This window comes from Rosa rugosa, chromosome 2 (assembly GCF_958449725.1).
Source record: "Rosa rugosa chromosome 2, drRosRugo1.1, whole genome shotgun sequence".
Classification (NCBI taxonomy): domain Eukaryota; kingdom Viridiplantae; phylum Streptophyta; class Magnoliopsida; order Rosales; family Rosaceae; genus Rosa; species Rosa rugosa.
The window spans coordinates 64,132,234-64,155,450 of NC_084821.1; the positions used below are offsets into that span (position 1 = coordinate 64,132,234).

Consider the following 23,217-nt stretch of genomic DNA (forward strand, 5'->3'; position numbering starts at 1 on the left):
TATTATTGCCCTCCAGTGAATTGCATAAACTCCCAAAATCAAAATGAATACACTACATGCTCAATTGATCAATTTATATGCATATTACTGCCCCCCAATAATCATATTATTGCCTCCCAGTAATCATATTATTGTCCCCTAATAATCATATTATTGTCCCCCAATAATCATATTATTGTCTCCCAGTAATCATATTATTGCCTCCTAATAATGATATTATTGCCCCAATAATCATATTATTACTCTCCAATAATCATATTATTGCCCTCAAATGAATTGCATAAACTCCCAAAACCAAAATGAATACACTACAGACACAATTGATCAATTTATATGTTCAATTGTACACATTCTCTTTTTTTTCTTTTTTTTCCTTCCCCATTCTCGAAGCTTATAGTATACCAAAAAAAAAAAAAAAGGTGATATGGGCACCCAGAAATTGCTCTGGGCACCCACCGGAGTATGAGGCGGGTGTAGGAGTGGTCGGGGAGCGGTTGTGTAAGGGGAGTGGAATTGGATCGTCATCGTCTTCGTCAAGATGGGAAGAGTTGGCGAAACAAGGTTGATGGGACCGGACCACCGACCTCAACCTCAACCACCTTACGTCTTCGTCGCCGTCGAGTTCTCCAAGCAAGACTCGGCCAAGATCCGGATCGAGAAACAGAGCAGAGATGGCCCAGAATCCACCGGAAAGGTTCCGTCACCGTCATCGACTCGCCGTGACAGGACCCGCCCCGGATTTCACCCTGAAATCCGAAGTGACCCTGCGGGGCCCACCTTAGAAGAAATTCTGCCAAAAATTTGGCGGAACTTCCCCTAAAATGGGCTACCCAAACCTGTAGGAAAACATTTACACTTCTCAATCAAATCATCCTTATGCTCCTGGAGCCACCCTGCTCCCCAAATCAACATCAATCTCCAATTCACAAACACACATCTCAACTTGAATAACATAAATCACATAGGTAATCAGAGCAATACTAATCCACTAGGTAACAAAGAAAATAGAAATAGAATGAGTACGCGGAAGCAATGTTGTTGACTATGCCTCGACTCCATGTACGCCCGACCTCAACTAATCTAGCCTGCAAACTGGGCATTTGAAACCGAAGGGCCCAGGGGAAAAGCACATAAAACGTTAGCGTGAGTGGACAAAATAAATAAATAAATAGTTGTAAAGAAAAGTGGGTTTTGTGCTTTTCCACATTTATTCCTTTTAAAAACCCGATGCATGCAACATTTAAGAAAAACACATTTATCAACAAATCCAAGATTCTCGTAAAAACACACCAGCCCCGCTGGTTACGAAAATATCGGACTAGCCCCGCTAGTCAAGTCACGAAAAAGTATGGGGAAGAAGTTATCACCATACGAGAAGGGAGCCTCCCAGGCTCGGGTCGGAGTGTCCCACACTCTGGAGCATCCCATGCTCTGCTCTTACTCACCCACAAACACATAGTAAGCAGGGAGGAGTACTAATAGGCTAGCTAGCAATAAATATGACGACCCAGGTATGGTGGTTTAAAACCACACGAAAACTCGAAAATCAGTAAGGCTTCCCCAATACCTCACAAGAAAATATATATGCCAATGACGTGACCCCGCACGCCAAAAAAATATTCTCGAAATCATAAATAAATAAGCGAGGAATAATATATAATATAATTCCCTCGAGAAATCCCATTTCCAAAAATATTCCTTAAAATCTTAAAATCGACGAATAAAATTATGATCTTAAATTCCGGAAATACTTCGGAAAATAATTCGTCAAAATCACATAAATCATAATCTCCATAATCGAAATCATATTCCCGAATGCAAATCATAAATACAATTCCAGATATAACCATTTATAAACAAAATCAAATTTAAATGCTCGATAAATAAAACGATAATTAAACAAATCAGTAATTGCGAAGTAAATGCATGCATCAATTCTTAAAAACAAAAGTCCACTCACAATATACGGCTAACGTGGTATCCAAGCGTAAGGATCCTCGTCGAGCGATGGGTCGGTACCTCGTCCTGTACGAATGACATTCGTAAGAATATAATTATAGGACGAAATTTAACTATCCGATAATTAAACGTCGAATTCTAAGCGTTTCCCGACCTCAACTCCTTCAAATCACTTAAGATTCCAACCAAACTTCATCAATAAATTCTATTCGTCGAATTACAAATTCTAAAGTAAACTCGAGAGAAATCCGACGGTCGGATTCTCGGAAATCGATATTCGAAACCCTTAATTTCATAAATTCATAATCAATTCGTAACTCCTCCAAAAATTACCAAACTTCATAAACAAGCTCTACTCAAATTATAGGATTTAATGGGCTAAAAATTGGAATTAAATGTCAGCCCTACGCGCCACCACGCGCCACCCACAGTGGCGGCGAGTGGGGCCCACGCGCCGGCGGCCACCACCTCCGATGGCCACCAAATTTGGACAGTAGCTTCTACTCAACAAACCCAACCATTCATTCAACTACAACATCTCACAATTTTACCTTTAAATGATCGAATCGAACCGGTGAAGAAAACCCAGAATTCCAAGAACCCTAGAATTGGGTTTCGGTCAATTCTCCCTCCACACTGCAAATCGGACTGCAAGACCTTAGGGGAAATGATCCTTGTCAAAAACCCGGCCTTCGATGTCCGTCTGGTGACCGGAGGTGGCCGGAATCGCCGGAAATCGGCGAAACTCCAAACTGTAGCCGGGAACGATATTGCCTCAATTCGAGGTTTCTGGGCCAAATCGCCACAACCCAAGGCCGGTAGGGTGCAGGGAGGAAGGAGGCGCTCCTGTGGTGGCCGGTTGTTCGCCGGACGGCGAAAAATCGAGGGGGAGGCAGAGTGACCGAAAGGGAAAGAGAGAGTTCGGGGGAGAGGAGAGAGAAGAGAGAGAGAGAGCCGGTAAGTTTCCAAAATTGGAGACTTACCACAGTGATTTTCCCTTTTTATAGAAACTTACCTTGAACAGTAAATTTTCCTTTTTCGCTTATAACTTTCGCATGCGAGCTCCGATTTTTACGTACCACATATGCACGCGCTCGGTTTAACGTCCTCTACAACTTCCATGAAGAACATTTTCTCAAATTTTGACCCAAACAAAAAGTCATCCTTTAGGGCCACTAAAAGTATTAAACCGAAAGTAAAAGTGAAAGTAAAGGTCGTTTACCGTCCAAATGACAAGTAAACCGGTGAATTCTGGTTCGGGACGTTACAATCTCCCCTCCTTAAAAAAATTTCGCCCTCGAAATTTCAAACCGTTGAAGAGTACACCTCAACTCGAAGTACTGCTCAAACACGTAGAACTTAGTTTCAAAAAATGTTCCAAGAGTTGGCCGATCGAATAAGGAGATCAAACTTTAAGAGAAACAATCCTCATTCAATACCTTCTAAAACTTTAAACTTGTCGTCTCTTCCTTGGGTTAAGTTCACCTTCACAATCTCATGTCCCTACTTTAACAATCCAAAGAGTCTCTAACCATACCAACTATTCAAGCAAAACACAACCTGTTTATAACCCAGAAAACACAAGGTATTGACATTACAAGTCACTCGGTTGGAAAGAGGTATCCATAATCTTTTCATATAACTTGTATGGTGAAGATCCACTCTGTTCACCAATAACGTGATGATAACCACTAGGTGATCACAGTTACTACAAGCCCAAGACAAGTAGTTCCGTAACTACCACAAAACAACACTTTCTTTTGTCTGTTTGTACTTCAATTTCTGATCAAATGTCATTTCATGTAAAGGTCTCACTGTGACCACGAGTATGAAAGGGTAGCTCGCTCAATTTGAGCAATTTTTAATCGTTTAACTTTTTGACTGCCATAAGGCAACACCCTTCAAGTACTACTCACCTGTTCATGTTCAAATCCTTGCACATGTACTATTATCATAATATTTCACTCTTTTCTTCGTGTTCCATGATTGTAATATTCCAACAATCAATATCAAACTACAAAGTACTTAGATATAGTCAACCTCTCTTCCTTGACTCAAAACCGACATTCCCAAGCAATACTTGTTCTTCACCAAGCTGGGAATAAAGACCATTGAAAGTCCGTTCTCTAAGCAACACTTATTTAATATAATTTCTGCTTCAACAATAACAATTTCAAAGAACATACTACTTGAACAAATATTGCACCACCATTTCTCAAACGCTGCCCATCTCACAAATTAAATCACAGGCAACTGAGGATTCACATTCTTGTTGTCAATTTAATTCCAAAAAAAAATCGTAAGTATATGCCCAGGTATGGAATTCGAGGAATATTGGGTGGTGTGCAATTCCCCCCAGATCTTTCCTTGAAAAACAATTCAAGCTAAACAAGAAATAATGTGGTCCGAAATTTCAACCTTGACCATTCCTCCTTTACATACTCATACCCTAGATAACAAAGTCTGAGAGGAGTGTAACTAGAAAATTTATCTCAAAAGTTAGCTCAGATAACACATGGTAATGGCGTCACAAACCACACTAAAATTATAGTATTCAAAACTTCCTCATAAATGTCGCTTAGTGTAAAACCAACCCATTCACCATCAATGTTGTGATAACCACAAGATGTTCATTGCTAGTCAACAATTTCAAAACAAATGACTTCCTTAATTGTAATGTAGTGGAAAACTCTTCCAAATCAAATATGTTTCAAGGAATCTACTAATTGTCAACGTTTCCAATCCAAACTGTTAAGATTCCTCACATGAAAGTGTTTACTTAATGGCACGCAATGAGTACCACGTCGTTCGAAACCCGGTGCAAAGCAATAACCGTCACTTCACAATCTATTCCAATCCAAAGATTCGAATTCAGGAGGAGATGCATCGCACTAACACTGTTCTTAGCTGAGGCTACACTTCTATAATAGTCATAGGCCGGAAATCTGGTTGAACCCATGTCATTATCGTTGATCTCTATTGCCCCAAACGATATTCTTAATTCATATACCTCAGTAATTCTCACTACCGAGAGCACCTCAATCTGAATTACTAGATGTTAGACTCGAATCTTGATCAATCCAAAATAGAATAGCTTTCTTAATTAGTTAGGAAAACTCTCTCTTATAACTACTTCACCAGCCCAAATAGCAACATCTCAAACCAGCTGACAAACCTCATGAAAATTTTATTACAGATACAACATTGTGGAAATTTTTCCTAACCTTGTAGGTACCAACCCCTTTACCGAACTACACTGTAACCAACAACACTTATAAATGTTCCAAATCCGATCCAAGAGTTGACCAACTATAAAAGAGATTCAATTCTTAAAAATGGACGATTCTCAAACTGAAACCTTGCCAGACATTTTAATTTGATCGATTCCATAGCAACCCCGCCGAACACAACATTCCAAAAGAAAGGTTCACCTCCGTTCGTGACTGAAAAACCCTATGTTTCCGTCACCGTCATCGACTCGCCGGGCGACGACTTCTGCTGCGAAGTTTTCACCGCTGTGGATCGGACTCCGGTGCTCCGACGCTCCATTAAGGAGGAGGGTGGAGAGAGAGAGAGAGAGAGAGAGAGAGAGAGAGAGAGAGAGAGAGAGAGAGAGAGAGAGAGAGAGAGAGTCTGATAGGGGAGGGAGAGAGAAGTTTGTAGTTTATTAATTAGATTGGGGGTAAAAATGTCACTTGTGTTTAAAATTGGGTAAAGGGGGTTAAAAAACTTTTAGTGGAGCAAGTGGGCAATTTTTATGTTAAAATTGGGTAAGTGGTCACGGCCCCTAAAATATTTTATTCCAACAAAAAAAAAAGTAACATATTTTGGCTTCGATAAGATCAATAAAATTGGGGGTTGGCCAATAATGGAATTATGACCGGACACGAAAATTGGACAAAGTATGAAAACATACCATTCGGCAACTTTCAAAATTGATCGCCTAATTTGGGGCCAATTATTTTGAAAAATGAAATCCACACTCTCCATTTTACAATTCACTTTTTTTTTTTGTTGAAATTCTGATAAAGAGACAAAATTCAAGTCATTGAAGACAAAATTGAAGTTACAAAAAAAGAAAATGGAATATGAATTGTAAAACGAGGAGTGTATAGTTTACTCCCCCATTATTTTTGTGGAATTGGATGGGTATACGAAAATGATAGCTAAGGCATCGCTCATGAATCGTATATGCACGTGGATTGTGGATAATAATCTATATCAAATCCTAATGCCTGCTCACCAAAGGGACAATTTTTAAGGGATTGTGAGGGACAAGTGAATCCGATGGCTGAAAATAAATGCACAATTTTAAGTTGTTATAATTTCTGCTTTTATATTTAATACATGTGGTTGAGATGCATTTGTCCCTCACAGTCCCTTAAAACTGTCCCTTAGGTGAGCAAATCTGATCAAATCCCACACCGTTTGTTAGCTTGTGTGGATCATATACTATTTGGGCATGTGGATCGTATTGCATCGACAGATTTGGCAATACATTTGATACACCCATAATTTATGTTGATTCACAATAAGTTTCACATTAATTATATTGTGATTAAATTCAGAAACCTAAACTAAGTATTCTAAGCAATAAGCAACTCCAACAGCTTTCCTATAATTTTTGTATTATAGGGAAGTAAAAGTTAAAGTTTTAACCTATTTTTCTTCTCAAACTCCAACAGATTACTCTATTTTACGGCAATCTCTAAAATCTCCATAATTTTTCCTTACAATTTTAGAGATTGTTTTAAATTAATTAGGGAATTCGGGTTTCTCTTTCCTCACTATCCCTAAAATGAGGATAGTTATAGGGAATCTGTTGGAGCAAAAAAACTTATTTTTCCCTAAAATAGAGTAAAATCAAAATATAGGGAAGCTGTTAGAGTTGTTCTAAATGAGGTTGTTAAAAGCATCCTCTATTTAGCTAGTAAAATGACTTGCACGACTAACCAATCAATCTATGTCTAAAACGAAATTTCAACTCTCACTTCACACAACCACCTTAACATTTCTAGTATACTACGTGCAGGGGCGGAGGGAGGCAGGGCCCACTGGGTCCCGTGCCCCACTCATATTTTCAGAAAAAAAAAATTAATATATGTATATAGTTTAATATTATATTAATATCATATTTGTATTATAGATTTTTATATTATTTTTTCTCAACTTAATCTGAAGTGCTTAGGTACTCTTCTTTTGTTTTATTTTTTTATGGGATTGTTTGAGGAGGCACACGTTTGAACTTTTAGTAATATTATATAATATATTTTTTTTCCTAAATTTCTTTGACATCAATAATATAATTTGTTACGATTAAAGATTCATATTTCTTTTTACTTACAGAATTTTAAATTCAATAAAAAATTTCTAAAAATATATAATATAAATCTGTGACATATAGTTCATACCAAAAAAGATGTGACACATATTCACCGATGTACTTACTTTTGTTGTTAGCATTGATTGTACCAGTTGCGATTGCAAGTGTAGAAATAGTATTTTCTGCTATGAACATTGTAAAGACTCATTTACGCAGTCGAATGGGTGACAAGTTTATGAATGATTGCTTGATTTCATATATTGAGAAAGACATTTTTACTAGTATAGATAATGAGACTATCATGCAACGATTTCAAAATATGAAATCTCGTCGAGGACAAATCATTGTAATAGATAGAAATTACATTTAAAGATTTTGTATGTTTTTATATTTTTATTTTTTTGTGTGCCCCAGTAAACCTAAATTCCTAGCTCTGCCACTGACTACGTGGTTCCACTTCACACAACTCATGCTTGGTTAAGTCGCAAGCAAGGAAACAACCATACCAATTATGCGGTCTTCTAGGCAACGAGAATGATATATAATCTTAAGAAAGTTACGTAATGCACTTATAATGAATTTTTTTAAATTTTTTATTTTACAAAAGTATGTGCCACTGTATTATTATTTTTCTATTTAATTATTAATATTTATGTACTTAAAAATTATCACGTGTTTATAATCCTTGATTAATTTCACAGCTTTAGCTTCACTCTAGGATGAAAAAAAAAAAAGAGATTAATTTCTCCACATAAGTAACACCGTGATCAAGTTTGACAAATAAATAAATAAAAAAGGACAAGGAAAAAAAAAGAAAAAGTAAAAGTAAAAGTAAAAGTTGGGCCTAGGAGGACATATGGGTGGCCCAAAATAGACGAACCAAACGCGGTTACTTAGTTGCTAACCCAAGCCAGCTCAGTTATCCAAGAATTGAAATCACCGCCATTGATGATGATTCAAGACTGAACAAAACAACCTTCGCGGTTCCAAAGCATCAATTCCGATCCAAGCAAAAAAAAAAAAAAAAATGAGCGACGACGCGAATTCCAAGGCCCGAGGACTTGCCGCCGACCACCAGAGCCAGCAGTACTACGGCACCTTCCAAGGCGTCGCTAACTACCCCCCTCCGCAGCCACCGTCCGAGCCGGTAGTCGGTTTCCCTACGCCGGCCCCTCCTCTCGGCGCCTCCGGCCGGCCTCCTCTACCTCCCCAGCGCCACCATCACCACCACCACCACCACCACCAGGGATACCAAACCGTCACCGGTAACGATCTCAATCGATTATCCGTAGCTCGTTTGTTTTCCAATTTCAATTTCGAGCTTAAGATTTTTGGTTTGATCTTTGTGCAGGTTATGCTGTTGTTGAGGGAAGGCCTGTGAGGGAACGAAGGCTTCCGTGCTGTGGTCTTGGAAGCGGCTGGTTATTGTGAGTTGATTCACTTTCACTCTTATTTCTCAGTTTTTAACTTTTTATTGTTTGTTTGTGCCATTCTGTGTTTTAGGGCACTGAAATTTTTGTATAAATAAACCCTAAAGAATGAAGATTGATAGTTTTGGGGATCGAACTAAGCAAAAATGTTTTCCGGTATGAATTGTGTTTGTGCAAATCATAGTGATCACTTTTGAGCTGAAAGAGTTTAATGGAATGGATAATTTGTACTGATCAGTGGGATAGTCTATCCTTTCGCGAATAAACGATGAGAGTTTTTTGACTAGCTATATTGTATTAACCATTGAATGATTGCATTCTAGGCCTATTGATGTCTAAAAGGTCTGTTTATGGCTCAGTGGCTCAGTGCCGCGTTGGATAGTGGCAGTTTGATTCCTAAGTAGGTATACAGTGAAGATGTGCTTACAGAGTTGCAGGAGCAGAGTAATTTCTTCAAACAAGTTCATTGCAATTTAAAGAGTTATGCTAGTTTATAAATCAGATAGTATGATATCTTCAGACCAAGAAAAAAGAAGGGATCATGATATCTGATATGAATGACATCGTAGATTATTCATTATGAACTTCGATTGTATATTTGACTTTGAATGCATATTTCAATTAGCATATTCTGGCTGGCTGTAACTGACAGAATACAATTTCACTGTCTCTGAAGGTTTATAATGGGGTTCTTTCTTGGTGGCATCCCCTGGTATATTGGAACTTTTATTTTACTTTGTGTGAGGGTGGACTACAGAGAAAAACCTGGATATGTTGCATGCACATTAGCAGTAAGTTTTCCTTCATTTCATTTTACGTGCTAAGTAATGTTTTCTAATCAAATATATCCCGGTATATTTATAACTGTGATTATTTTGTAATGATGGATTTCCAGAAGCAGTTTTCTTTGTTGTTTTCGTTTCCTCATAAGTACAGTTCCATGTTCATGAATTGGCAAATAGCTTCGATCTTCACGTTCTTGAATTTTGCCACCAAGGTTACAGAGTGGCTGTATGCGTATCTAGTTTTTGTTGATATTCTATTCACACTCGAGATAAGCTTAATGATATAAGGGAATTTTGCATATATTCTAGAAACTGGCATTTTGGATTAGAACATAGCGTTGATTATGAATGTTTGGAAAGTTTGTGTTCCAGTCAAGTTTGTTGTAGCGTGCAATTTGCCTGAACTTCTGATAGTCCTTTAAAATTTGTGTGCTTGCAATATATTTGCAGCTGTAGCTTATCTGCCTGTTTGAAGCTACATACCATTTTAGGGATTTGTTTAATTAGTTCATGGCACCATAATCATATAATAGGATTGTTTAAACCTATCACGCAATGTGCACATCTTGCTACTTATGAGCCTTGTTAGTCATAAGGGGTAATTCTAGGTGCATGTCTGAGGTTTCCTGTTCTCCTCATGTCTGTTTGTGAAAGTAGAAAATGCAGTTGGAGGCTTGCAGCCCCTTTTTCTTTAGCTTATCATGTATTGATCCCTTATCCAGTACTTAATGTTTTGTTTTGTGAAAGTTGAGTGTATTCATCTTTCTTGGTTTCTCAAAAGTGAGGGTTTTATACATTTCATGCCCTAACATGGAACTATATACTTCATTTTCAGTCAATTCTTGCTGTGCTAGCTATCACTCTTGGCGTTACAAAGCGAACTCACAACTGGTGAGGATAATATGGACAACAAGCTTGATTCTCTGTTTGTACCTAGAATAGAAGCAGTTGGATGGCTATTGTTAAATTATACATATTGGTTTTTCTGTTGCAAATTCTTGACAGAGTGTTGGGTGTTTTGTATCTATAAATATGGTTTTCTGTTTCTCCAAACTTGAAAGCAACATTCACAGTATACTAACTTGGATAGGAAAATTAATACAAAAGGAAGGGAAGGAAGCAATGTATATATATGCAACAATGTGGTGTTTCACAAATTACTAATCCGGACCAGATTTGAAATATGTTTCCATTGTTTCTACTTTCTACCTATTAAAACAGGGATTGATCTGATCATAGTATCATACAAGACTTCTAGTTGTTTAGATGGTGCATTGTTCCTTTGGATCAGTTTATTATTCTGAAGAATTTATGCTGCATATTGCAGGTAAGCTAGCCACTTTAATGACTTTATTGTAGTTCACAACTTCCATTCATTTTATCTACAGTCTCACCATTCTTGTTTGATCTATGTCTAGTGTTTGCTTTACTTTAGGTACATTTAGTGGCTAATATGTTTTCCAAGCTTTCTTTCCTTTTCTCCATCAGATTTTCAAAGCCTTTTGAGCAACGAAAAAAGAGTGTTTTCAGACATTCTCTTAAGTATTTCGGTTTGGCAGTCATATGTCTTTACAGAAAAGAACTTGAGCTTCTATTGTTACGATAGTTTGTTTTATTGGGTATCCGCGACTACTAATTAAAAGAAGCCGAGTCTTTGCTCCATTGATAATCACTCCCAAGTCCTACCTACATCTAAATGTAGAATTTTTATCTGGGGGATCAAACGTGCTCTGTTTTGACGTTCGATCCTCAAAATGACGAAAGTCAATGGATCACGTATAAATTAATATCACTTCAGAATCCGCCTCAATGAACTCCACTGGGAATTTTTTGTTTCGCCTTTGGAGTTTGTCATGCGTATGTTTTGCTTCAGAGCATGATTCGGTTTCCCCCTTCAGTATTTACCCAACTAATCCACGTTTTGGGAATCAAGAAATTGATGTTACACAAGTAAGTAAAATAACATAAACTACATCAAATTGAATGATGGTAAGAAAATAACATAAACTAACTTCATCAAATTGAATCATGAAATCATAAAGGTATGTTAAAACAAATAACATCTCTAAATGGTCGCCGGACTTAGCTGAACAATACGGTGGGGATAACAACATTAACCCAAAAAAATAAAAAATAAATAAATAAAGAGACCAATTTTTCCAATCTGCCAAATGGACCCGTACTTTCACAAGCCCAGTATCTAAAAAGCCCAAAGTTCACCCCGTTCAATTACATAGGGTTTCCACCTCATATATAAACCAGACCAAAAACCCTAGGTCGCGCTTCTTATTTCAGAGAGCGAAAGCTAGAGAGAGAGAGAGAGGCCTCAGAGATCGTAGCCGTCTTCTCTAAATTGGCAGACATGGTCGCTCTCAAGGTAAGCCTCCACAACTCACTCTCCGATCCCTCTCGTTCTGTAATCGCCGATGAAGCTAAAACCCCTTCTGAGCTGCAACTAACGGCGTCGTTTTTGTGTTGCAGTTTCACCAGTACCAGGTGGTGGGTAGGGCTCTCCCCAAGGATGCCGAGGACACCCCCAAGATCTACCGCATGAAGCTTTGGCACACCAATGAGGTTCGCGCCAAGTCCAAGTTCTGGTAAACCTCTTGATCTTGGCCTCTTGGCGATTATTGATCCCAAAATGTGATTTTATTTTAATTTGATGATTTGTGTGGATTAGGTATTTCCTGAAGAAGCTGAAGAAGGTCAAGAAGAGCAATGGCCAAATGCTTGCCATCAATGAGGTTATTTCCTTTTCCATTTTGTTGTTTGAATTCATGTTAGGCTCTGTTTACGCAGTTTTAGGTTTTAGCATCTCCTGTATTGTTCGTTCACATTTGTATTTTTTGTATGAATCAAATCAAATTATGTTTATTCGCTCCGTTGTTGTAAAATTCAGTTCGGGCATTAGGTGTGAAATGGAATTTATGGCACTCCATTTCCTTGTTTTTGTTTAGTGCTGTTAGCTCATTGTGCATTTTGCCCATGTTGGTTATATTCATGTTTCATTTAAACCATAAAGAATCAGGTTCTTTTTGTATATGAATCTACATTGAACTTAGGTGCTCGTTATTCTTCCCAGGGTTTATGCGGAATTGCACTATTTTGTAATTGTTGGTTGTTTTTTAAAATGACTTGTGTTGATCTCTATTGTATTGCATTGTAGTTGTTGAAATGAGTTCTTTAGGTATAATTTTGAGGATTCTTTCTTTTCCTCCCCTGGTCTTGAGTATTTGATTGGAATTGGGTGCAGATTTTTGAGAAGAAACCTACTGTTGTTGAGAACTATGGTATTTGGTTGAGGTATCAAAGCAGGACAGGGTATCACAACATGTACAAGGAGTACCGTGACACCACTCTGAATGGGGCTGTGGATCAGATGTACACTGAGATGGCTTCTCGCCACAGGGTCAGGTTTCCTTGCATCCAAATCATCAAGACTGCCACAATCCCAGCTAAGCTTTGCAAGAGGGAAAGTACCAAGCAATTCCACAATTCCAAGATCAAGTTTCCATTGATTTCCAGGAAGGTCAGGCCACCAACCAGGAAGTTGAAGACCACGTACAAGGCATCAAGGCCCAACTTGTTTGTCTAACTTGGTCATGACTCATTTGATGAACAAGAAAGAGGGATTAGGTTTGGATTTGTTTCTGAATCTTTCTGGTAGAGAATTGAACTCTGAGTTACTTTCTTTTGGTCACTTTATTTTATTAGACTATGTTAGAACTACAGATGGTCAGAGTGCCTCCCTATTTTGTTCCATTTCGAAATTTTCTATTAAATATGCTTGTTTTGTTGCTCGGCGGAATTGTACTCCACGACATGTTTGATTTATTTTTGGTTTCTTACTGATTGTGCGGTGCTGAGTGATGCACTGCTTGGAGACTGAATTTATACCAGGCGGTTGCATTTTGGACTGCCAAAGCCAGCAGGCAGTGTTGATGAAATGTCATCTTATTTTCTTAGTTGAAACATATTTCAATTGACGTTAGGAGTTTGTAGTTTTTATATTTAGCGTAATGGGTTTAGTTTAGTTTTTGCTCTCAATGAGAGGAGTCTGTAAGGTAGGGGTTGAGATAAGATTTACATTTCCCTTTCAACTTTTGACAAAATACTGCATTGGTGTCCTTGATGGAAACTAGAAAATTGGGATAGGAAATTCTCTACAATCTTGGCATTGGTCTTCCTCATTGTTGAATCTTTAGTCTCCAAAGTAAATCTTAATTGTCGCTTGGTCTTATCAGTATAATGCCATCCATGGATTCTGCGGTCTGTCTGTGAAAATTTGCAGTTGTGTATGCCGACGGATAAAAACATTAAGCCAAATGGGGCACATACATGACAATATCAAAAGGATGAGACGCTCATAAATTTCTGTAATGTAAGGTTGGATTTGTGACATCTTAAGCCAAATGGGACACGTACATGACCATATCGAAAGGATGAGACGCTCATAAATTTCTGTAATGCAAGGTTGGATTTGTGACATCTTAAGTCAAATGCGACACATACATGACTATAAAAAAAAAAGGATACCAGATCGGTAACAAAATCGGCCTGCCTACCAAAATAGCCATCATTCGTCTTCTTTTTATGAGGATGAGAAAGTCATAGTAATGATCAAATACTGATCACTTGATTGCTATAAGGTTAAGCTTTCAAGCCCCAATTGATTACAGAATGAATAGTAATGTTTCATTCCAATCTGAGCATTCTAATTGGCAAGTAGGCAAAAAAGGGTCTCTGATTGCTATCCACATTTTGAAATTGGGGTAAATGATATGTTGCTGTTAGTAACTTGCTGAGCATGGAGTCTAGATTTTCTGAACCCAACAATATATTATTCATGTAAATGATTTCCTCATGGATCCAACCCGCGATTTGTGGTCATCGTCTTGATCGAATCCTACATATGTATATGAGAAGACACTTTCCTCCCTTGATTTCAGATAACATTTCATAAGTGCGACGCTCAATTTCGTATCCATCGATTAAAATTTGCAATGCTGCCATCAATCCAATGTGAAACAAATCCACATTTTCAGATAGCACCCATACATTTAGTCTGAATAAGGCAAATGTCATTAACTCCACGAAAAGATAATGCAAACTTAGAGCAACAAATTAACCAGCAGAAAAATAAACTAAATAGTAAAGTACGCAGCAGCTACCATGCAGACTAGTTTACTACTACCTAAAAATACCCCAACGATGCTCCAAGTCCACGATAAGCATAGAAATTGATAGTAGCGCGGTTGACCTGGTTTTCGTTGAGATATCTATTACCCCAGTCGTCAAAAACTGCACTCTTGGGTTTATCAACTTTACCCTCGTAACAAAGATCTTCAGCCATTTTAGCAGACCCCCAGAAAGCAACATAGGGCCGCTCGTCGTCAAACTTTGCAGCCATAGTCCTCAAATCAGCACAGTTCTTGCAACCGAAACAGTACTCTTTCTCCAGCCTCTCCATGCTTCTCACAATGTCAAATCCCACAAATGCGTAATCCGGTACGTAGTTGAAGAAAATTGCAAATTGACGTTGGTACTGAATCCAAGTGAGGAAGCTGAACAATAAGGCAATGATCCCCATCAAAAAGTGTCAAAATAGCTATTTTGCTTCTTGTTCACCTTCTGAATCTCGGCTTAAGCTCCACTCTATGTCCAGGCCGATAACATGGTTCTTATTTGACAAAAACTTTTCTATGGAATCATTAACGTCTTTGTTTCTCTTTGCGACGGTTGCAGATATCCTCCGGTACCCGATAACTACAATAGACATAATGGAAGAGGAAGATGTGCCCTTCGAAATAAAAAAGAAAAAGAAAAATTGAGGAAGAAGTATATTTCTTTTCAACCTTTAAGTAAGGTGATGAAAATTCTCTTCTCATTTTGAGCTAATATATACTAGTTAGGGTGAGAGTTTGAGAATTTATCCGACGCGTACTAGTTTCAAAATCTAGAAACTTTAAAGGACTCTGGGAATTCTTCTGGGAAATCATAGGCAATTTAATTTGCTAGCTGTTGAACATTGGAAAAAGGGTATGCAAACCATAAATGCATAATTTGACTGATTAATTAACCAGCTTTTCTGTAGTAGCCAAGTCTATCTTAAGCCGTAACACATGCTCCTTTCCGACTCCCGACAGGATATTTGCATGTATGTTCAGAAAAATTTGATAGGAAAGTGTGAACAGTCAATCTTAATTCAGTCTCTAAAGATGAGATTGATATTTGTTTTAAAGGTCACTGCTAGTTACTAGTTGTAGATCATCTTGTTATTCAGGGTGAAATTGTGGTCTGTACGTAATCCTTTGCAGTTGTGTTGTTACTTTTAAAAGCTGTGTTTGTGTGTGACTGTGATCATCAAACTAAATTTGAATAGGCTCCAACTCTCCAAGCATGATATATTTCATTTCTTGATCATGCACAGAAAATCATTTGTTTGTTTGAATATGTAGTCATTAATTATCACCCTGTGAATTAAATTTAAGAGAAATGCAACGCATACATGTTATGTACGACTCAATTGAAAAGAGGATACCAGATCTGAAAAAGATGATGTGCTCTGCCCAGTGCCCACCAAACCAAATCCGTCATCATTCTTGTTCCTTTTATAACGATAAAAAGGTAAAATAGTATAGATTAAATACTTTGCAATGTGTCTGTAATTGGACTTTATGTGATAGGAGTATATTGCTGCATGTTTGTCGTCGTGATCTCTTAGGTGTGCCATGGTTACCTTACTCTTGATCGAAGCCTACGTCCATGGATGCATATGAGAAGACACTTGACTTAATTTCAGGTAATAGTATTCATCATGTGATATCAAGATAACTAGATTAGTTTATGACAAGAACTTTTGGGTGGTTCGAAGAAGAGCACACTTGACTACTTGAGTTTGGTTTGCTCAACAAGCTGTCTTTAAGGCAATTCGTCCAACATGATTACTTTTTCACATTTTTTCACTCATCGAGTCATCGAACACTATAATATTGTGTCTTCTAAAAACAAAATAACACTATAAAATTGTAAAACATTCTAACAAACATTTCGCTACACACTTTCAAAAATCGTCTTTAATCAAGTCTAGATTAATTTTTTTTGATAGGTCTCTGGATTAAATTACCAAGGAAGATTCGAATACAGTAAGCTGTTTGATTTCCTCACCCCCAAAAGCTGCATTGTGCTGGTCTGCTTATACACATTGACAATAACATGTCATTATACTGCTCATCATATTTTGAACTTATTACTCAAAAAAACCCGTGAAGTAAAGATCAAATTGTAACAACACCTAGATAAAGGCCCAGAATAATCATGGGGGCAGCTACAAGATTGCTGGCCTTTATCCTTTGTTAGTTTCATCATTTCTGTCTGAGACTAATTTTAAGTAAAACCATGATTATGATTAGCCAACTCATCATTCTTCACCGTTTCTGCCGCAGGCAGTTATAGAACAGAACAGGGCACAGTTAATACAACATTACAAACAAAAGTAGGAAGGCAACAGAACTAAAACAGATAAACCCATTATTTATGATCGAGTTAGCTAGACTGTCATATATAAATCATGAATAACATATGTTAGCTATTTTCTTTTTTATGTAGAACTCAGAAGCAGATCGAATTTTTTTCATAACTTGGAGAGAGCTTTTCCCTTCTGTGAAATCCGTCCGCTCCATTAAAACTTTGGCCCAAAAAATCCTTACCCTTTTATGTCAACCCCACTTTCACTATGATTTGATAAAAGAAAATTGAAACGAAAACTAGCTACCTAACATTCATTGATTCCCTCCAAGACTACCTTTATAATTCTGCCTTCTCCTTTTATATAATCTATATCTTCTCTCTCACACCAACTACCGTCCCTAAAGCCAAAAATCTAAAGCTATTACAGAATATATGGTAATTAACAATTAATCACTTGTTTTAATTAGTATTCATTCACTAATCTTACCACATTGTCTCTCCTATAAAGCAAATGCAGTCTTGAAAGTTATACATGCATGTAACCTTTTTCTCTTCTTCATATTAGCTCCACAACCATCCAAGTTAGAACCATATCTTAAAAAGTGCTTTGTTAAAGATCATAATGAAAAGCTGAAAGTGTAGGGAGAATAGCAATTCAAAGTATAGGTCCTTGATCTTATTTCTTGGCTTTGCTTCACTCTGCTATTGATCAACAATGCAAATCACTTATCTCAAACAAGCATCTTTAACTATTTCTGCATATTATCTTCTTCTTCTTCTGCCATTGGTTGTTTGCTCATCTCATGAAGATCATCAAATATTCAACCCCAGCAGCAGTCACAAAAGCATTAAAGACAACTTTCACAAGGTACCTCTTTTTTCTGTATAAACTTTCCTTTTTCCCTGATAAATGCTTGACTTCTTCTCCTTGTTGGGTTGTTTTGTATTTTGTAGTTGAGTCCTCAGATGACATTTAATGTTACAGTTCATGGAATCCTCTTATGGTTTTCAATGGGGTTCTTAATGCCTGCTGGAATACTTGTTATCAGAATGTCTGTTAGAGAAGAACAAGGAACAACAAGGGCCAAAGTCCTCTTCTATTTCCATGTAATTTTCCAGGCAAGATTTCTGCAACTCATCTAAGAACACTTATTAATGAGAACGATTATCCATTAATTAACAATGGATCAATGCTAATTTTGAGTTGAAAGATATGCTCTCTTTCAAGCTTGATCTTTGTTTTCAATCATGATCACTGGTTAATCACCCACTTCAGCTTTAATGATGTCGTCCACAATTCTTTTCTTTGTTTACAGAATGATCTGACCCATCTGATTATTTAAAAGCTCTAATATAACTTTACCATATCATGCATTATTTCTTGAACATCAAGATCAGAAGCAAATTTTGTTTTTCTTGTTATTTATAGTGTCCTCTAACTTAGAAAAATCCTTTACTAATCAGATTTTACATATCAATACTTCTCTTAGGTTAAGTTTACAAATCCAGCACTAGCTTTCTATCATTTCGTTTTATATAAAACTATAAAGCAGATTATGATCTCTATCTGGTACACGATGCCTTCATAATTTCTATGCATGTTGTCACTATATAATTTAGCCATGTTGATCCTTCACTTTTTTATATACCATGCTTCTGATAAATTTTTCAGTGTATAACAGATACTGTCGGTGCTTCTTGCCACAGCTGGAGCTGTGATGTCCATCAAAAACTTTGAGAACTCATTCAATAACAACCACCAAAGATTAGGCCTAGCACTTTATGTTGCCATCTGGGTTCAAGCCTTGATTGGTTTATTCAGGCCTCACAGGTGATAATTATTCATTCAAATGGGTTCTCTGCTTGTTTTACTTGCTTTAATATTAGCAGTGTATTATAAATTAATGGTTTTCAATCACCCGCTTTTTGCTCGGTACTCTCTTGAATTTATAATACGTGACTGAGAGTAGAATTCACATCCAACAATTTATGTCTTCATCTTCAGGGGAAAGAAGGAAAGAAGTGTGTGGTACTTAGTGCATTGGATGCTTGGAACAGTGATATCATTAGTGGGGATTATTAACATATACACGGGCTTAAATGCATACCACAAGAGAACAAAGAGAAGCTCAGCGATTTGGACTATCCTTTTCACAGCAGAGTTGTCTGTCATTGCTGTTTACTATCTATTCCAAGATAAAAGAGATTACATACAAAAGCAAGGAGCGGTTTCAGGCAATGATCTTAGTGAAGCAATCAGGCAGTTAGATCAAGAACTTGCTCAAAGGCAGAACCAAAAGGAGTTGTTGCCTCTGCAACCATGTGGCAAACAAAATGCACTCAAGAACTTGTTTGACTAGAATGGGATTCTTTTTTGACTTTTTTAAAGTCTGTCTGCCCATCTTTCTCTCTTTTCTTTTCTTTTGATTTGTGACTTCTGAGTGCTCATTTGCTTTGTTTTTTTGTGCATGCTCTCTATTATGCCACTGTAGCTGGTTTTTGAGGTACAGTGATGGAGCGCATGCATAAAAAATGGAATATGGACTTGCCCTTAGTTTGGATATTGGGTTTTAACTATTACGCTTGTATGGGAAATGGGCCTCAGTGTACTTATGGAATTGGATTAGTTACGTACTTACATATAGGATTATAGGTGATTCATATAGTAGTGTTGTGTGAGAATATCATATAGTTTGTACACAGATTTACAGTACTCTATTATACTAATATGAACAGTTTGTACACCGTTATGGCAATATATCAGTTCTCTTATTTTGCCAAGCATACTTGTAAGTAGCAACTAGAGTTGGCTGGTTAAATTTGGTACCAAGTATCTCTTTAATCAATTGGGCTGTGTCAATTTCCTTGCCAACCTCTTTTTAATTAGGGTAGTGAAGTTAAAATACAGATTATATATGACGTGCAAATTGACAAACCATCAAATCTTCAAAAGTGTAGAAAAAGATACATGATTTAATTTTTATCTAACTTTTCTATTGATAAAGTAATTTTTATGTAAAACTCCTCATCATTCACAATCCCAACTTTTATACGCATCAATTATCCCTCAGACTAGCCATTCCAATGATGTAGTATCACACTATAAAAAGTGATCATAGTTCTGTGAGGTGGCACACCACTAATGACCTAATTAATCAAAGGTTCTAGCAACACATTGCTCTAATCCCCCAAGTCCCTAAACCTAACCGTTTATATTTTATAAACTAACCAAGGGCGTTTTGGTAAATTAAACAACTGCATACTCTAATAATGTAGCAGCTCTATCTAAACTACCAGATGCACCTCCTCTTCACTTGACCCAAGTTCAACTTCAGCAGAGAGTGTAGTCAAATGGCAGAACATCATCATCATGACCATGATCATCATCACCATCATGATCATGATCATGATCACAGCCATGGGGATTCAGCAGCAACAAAGTCATGGACAGGAGCAGATGGGAAGGTGTACCATAGCCATGATGGGCTGGCACCACACTCACATGAACCCATCTACTCTCCTGGTTACTTCAGCAGAAGAGCTCCACCACTCCTCTCCAGGGATTTCAAGGAAAGGGCTTTCACTATTGGCATTGGAGGACCGGTTGGTACTGGGTAAGTGGGCTTATTGTATTTCTGCCTTTAATCTAGTTGTGTTCTAATTTTTGCATTACTGATATGACAATTATCCATTGATTTGTATCATTAGCTCAAGTGGAATAAGAAATATGGATGATATTGCCACTTTAGGGTTATTCAAGCATGGATATTCTATCACTTTTAGGTTTTTACTATTTAACTGTGGAGTTTCAATTTAGTAGGTAGCTCAGATTTGGGCTTTGTTATGGAGGAGTGTGTGGGTTGTGCTTTTGTACCCAGGTTATCCTGTATATTGAGTTGCTTGGATAGTGTGGCAATCACAAGTTGTTAAAAAGCTGTTCTTAGTTTATTAGCATAAGCTTTTTATATCTTGGTTTGGGTCATTTTAAGTGAATTAGTCTAAAACTTGAAAATTTTGATGATAAGTAGATAGCACCAATCAAACTATAATGATAGTTGATGGAATCCTGCTTCATGTTATACAGGAAAACTGCTTTGATGTTGGCTCTGTGTAAACTTTTGCGCGACAAGTACAGTCTTGCTGCAGTAAGTCACTATGGTGTTTGAAGAATTCCAAAGATTCAAGTTTATATGTTTACATGTTCTAAATACTTCAAAATCTGTCACTTTTTGTAAAATCATATTGTGACCTTGCGTAGAATTTGTTAATATCTGCACTGCCTAGCAGTGTTTCTAGTTGATTGAGATTGAGGCAGGGCCACAGAGAAATACCCGAGTCATAGCTTGATGTGGCGATGTGGGATATAAAGATTGCACTGATGAAGAAGAACAAGTGTGATTATTGCAGGTGACAAATGATATATTCACCAAAGAGGATGGTGAGTTCTTGGTGAAGCACGGAGCACTTCCTGAAGAGAGAATACGTGCTGTGGAAACTGGGGGATGCCCTCATGCTGCAATTCGCGAAGACATCAGCATTAATCTAGGCCCTCTTGAGGAGCTTTCTAACTTGTACAAGGCAGACATACTTCTTTGTGAATCAGGCGGAGGTACTTTCCAGAGGCAATTAGATGAGGAAACCTAGATATGAACTGACTTGAATACTTAGGTTGAATTGTTGCAAATGACTAATGGTGATGCATGATGATAGTAGTACTAGAATTTCATTATTGAACTTGAAACTGAAAGGCTTTATGTAGTTTATCTTTAAAGAGATTAATATGTGAGAAAACCTTCACACAACAACTTGGGATGGAACTACTTACTGTGAAGTTGCAAAAATTGGGATATTTTGTATGTGAATGACCAACCAATGGTTGGATCAAGCTTTTTCATAGTCATATTTTATTGTTTGATTGAAACAATTCCCAATTTGATTTGTTTGGGTGCAGATAATTTAGCTGCGAACTTCAGCAGGGAGCTGGCTGACTATATTATTTACATCATAGATGTATCTGCTGGTGATAAAATTCCACGAAAAGGTGGCCCTGGAATCACTCAAGCTGACCTTCTGGTATGTGGTTTTCTGATATTCACTGCTGCTGCCTTTGTTGTGGATACTATATCCTACACTGTTAGTAGTTTAATTGTGACTTGATAACATTTGATGAGGAATTCATATGTGAATGACTCGACAACATTTGATTGTAGGTGATAAACAAGACTGACCTTGCACAAGCAGTTGGAGCTGATTTGGCAGTGATGGAGCGTGATGCACTTCGAATGCGAGATGGAGGGCCATTTGTCTTTGCTCAGGTTGGTTGATTGAATGGTTAAATTAGTTAGCTAGCATTTTTGCATCATAGAAGTATATCGATAGGTCTATACTATTATGATTATAATCTGTGTTCGTTGTATCTAGCTGTATTTTCCCATGATATCACATATTCTTGGCACAAAAGAGACACTACAACCCTCTCCATTCACAAATCTTTCATGTTACCATGTCAAATTTCAAATTTTTATCTGTATAGGTCTTATTTGATGTCAATGGCTTTTGGAATTGCTTCAAATGTTAAATTTCAGTTTCCATGATTCATATCCTTGTGAATCTATATGTCTTTGCTCAGGTGAAGCACGGGCAAGGAGTTGAGGAAATCGTGAACCACATATTACAGGCTTGGGAACTAGCAACAGGATATAAGCGCCACTGAGCCACCGACGCTTTTTCACTGAATTTGGTTTCTGCATCTTTTTTCCAAATCTCTGTCTACTTCTTAGAATAAATGTGTAAATGTTTAACACTACTCTGCCCCTGCGGGGGTGGAGCGGCGAATGACGAGGAACGCATTGTTGCTATGCTATTACTGTTTAGTGTCACAATTTTTGTATCTAATTGAGTTGTCATTCATTTTTTACTCTATGCTTATAAAGATGAATCATCAAATCCAAAAAATTGTTTAGAACTTGTTCTGAGATGAAGAAGATAAAGCGATAGAAGTCTTTGGTTTCTGAAAAGGGTCTATCCCTTCCACGCAAGGACAAAAATTCAAATCCTCAATAAATTCATAAATATATCAACAAAATTTTTACGATGACGCAAATTGTAATGAAATTTTAGGTAAACTCAATTGAGATTGGCAAAAATGAAATTTTCATTTTAGGGATTGGAATTTATACTCCTTGTTTTGAGTTCACCCTTCATCTTTCCTTTTTTGTAATTTAAAATTTATCTTTTTGTATGGATTTCA

At 37.2% G+C, this 23,217-nt stretch overlaps 4 protein-coding genes and 1 pseudogene across 4 annotated transcripts; 4 read left to right on the forward strand and 1 right to left on the reverse strand.

The window, feature by feature from the left end:
- Nucleotides 1-8,201: 8,201 nt before the first annotated feature.
- LOC133729282 (large ribosomal subunit protein eL20z-like) lies at nucleotides 8,202-10,681 on the forward strand. Its single transcript, XM_062156779.1, has 4 exons — nucleotides 8,202-8,547; nucleotides 8,634-8,709; nucleotides 9,389-9,503; nucleotides 10,333-10,681. The coding sequence occupies exons 1-4, from the start codon at nucleotides 8,310-8,312 to the stop codon at nucleotides 10,390-10,392; spliced, it is 489 nt and encodes a 162-aa protein (XP_062012763.1). The 5' UTR covers nucleotides 8,202-8,309; the 3' UTR covers nucleotides 10,393-10,681.
- Nucleotides 10,682-11,716: 1,035 nt separating this feature from the next.
- On the forward strand, nucleotides 11,717-13,305 carry LOC133729281 (large ribosomal subunit protein eL20). Its single transcript, XM_062156778.1, has 4 exons — nucleotides 11,717-11,874; nucleotides 11,979-12,094; nucleotides 12,178-12,241; nucleotides 12,751-13,305. Exons 1-4 carry the CDS (start codon nucleotides 11,860-11,862, stop codon nucleotides 13,090-13,092), a joined length of 537 nt encoding a protein of 178 aa, XP_062012762.1. The 5' UTR covers nucleotides 11,717-11,859; the 3' UTR covers nucleotides 13,093-13,305.
- Nucleotides 13,306-14,691: 1,386 nt separating this feature from the next.
- Nucleotides 14,692-15,276, reverse strand: LOC133731275 (uncharacterized; annotated as a pseudogene).
- Nucleotides 15,277-17,377: 2,101 nt separating this feature from the next.
- Nucleotides 17,378-19,736, forward strand: LOC133729283 (cytochrome b561 domain-containing protein At4g18260). Its single transcript, XM_062156780.1, has 4 exons — nucleotides 17,378-17,835; nucleotides 17,922-18,086; nucleotides 18,650-18,798; nucleotides 18,973-19,736. Exons 1-4 carry the CDS (start codon nucleotides 17,683-17,685, stop codon nucleotides 19,325-19,327), a joined length of 822 nt encoding a protein of 273 aa, XP_062012764.1. The 5' UTR covers nucleotides 17,378-17,682; the 3' UTR covers nucleotides 19,328-19,736.
- Nucleotides 19,737-20,253: 517 nt separating this feature from the next.
- Nucleotides 20,254-22,862, forward strand: LOC133733006 (urease accessory protein G). Its single transcript, XM_062160613.1, has 6 exons — nucleotides 20,254-20,581; nucleotides 21,052-21,112; nucleotides 21,375-21,576; nucleotides 21,919-22,040; nucleotides 22,178-22,282; nucleotides 22,597-22,862. Exons 1-6 carry the CDS (start codon nucleotides 20,319-20,321, stop codon nucleotides 22,678-22,680), a joined length of 837 nt encoding a protein of 278 aa, XP_062016597.1. The 5' UTR covers nucleotides 20,254-20,318; the 3' UTR covers nucleotides 22,681-22,862.
- Nucleotides 22,863-23,217: the final 355 nt, after the last annotated feature.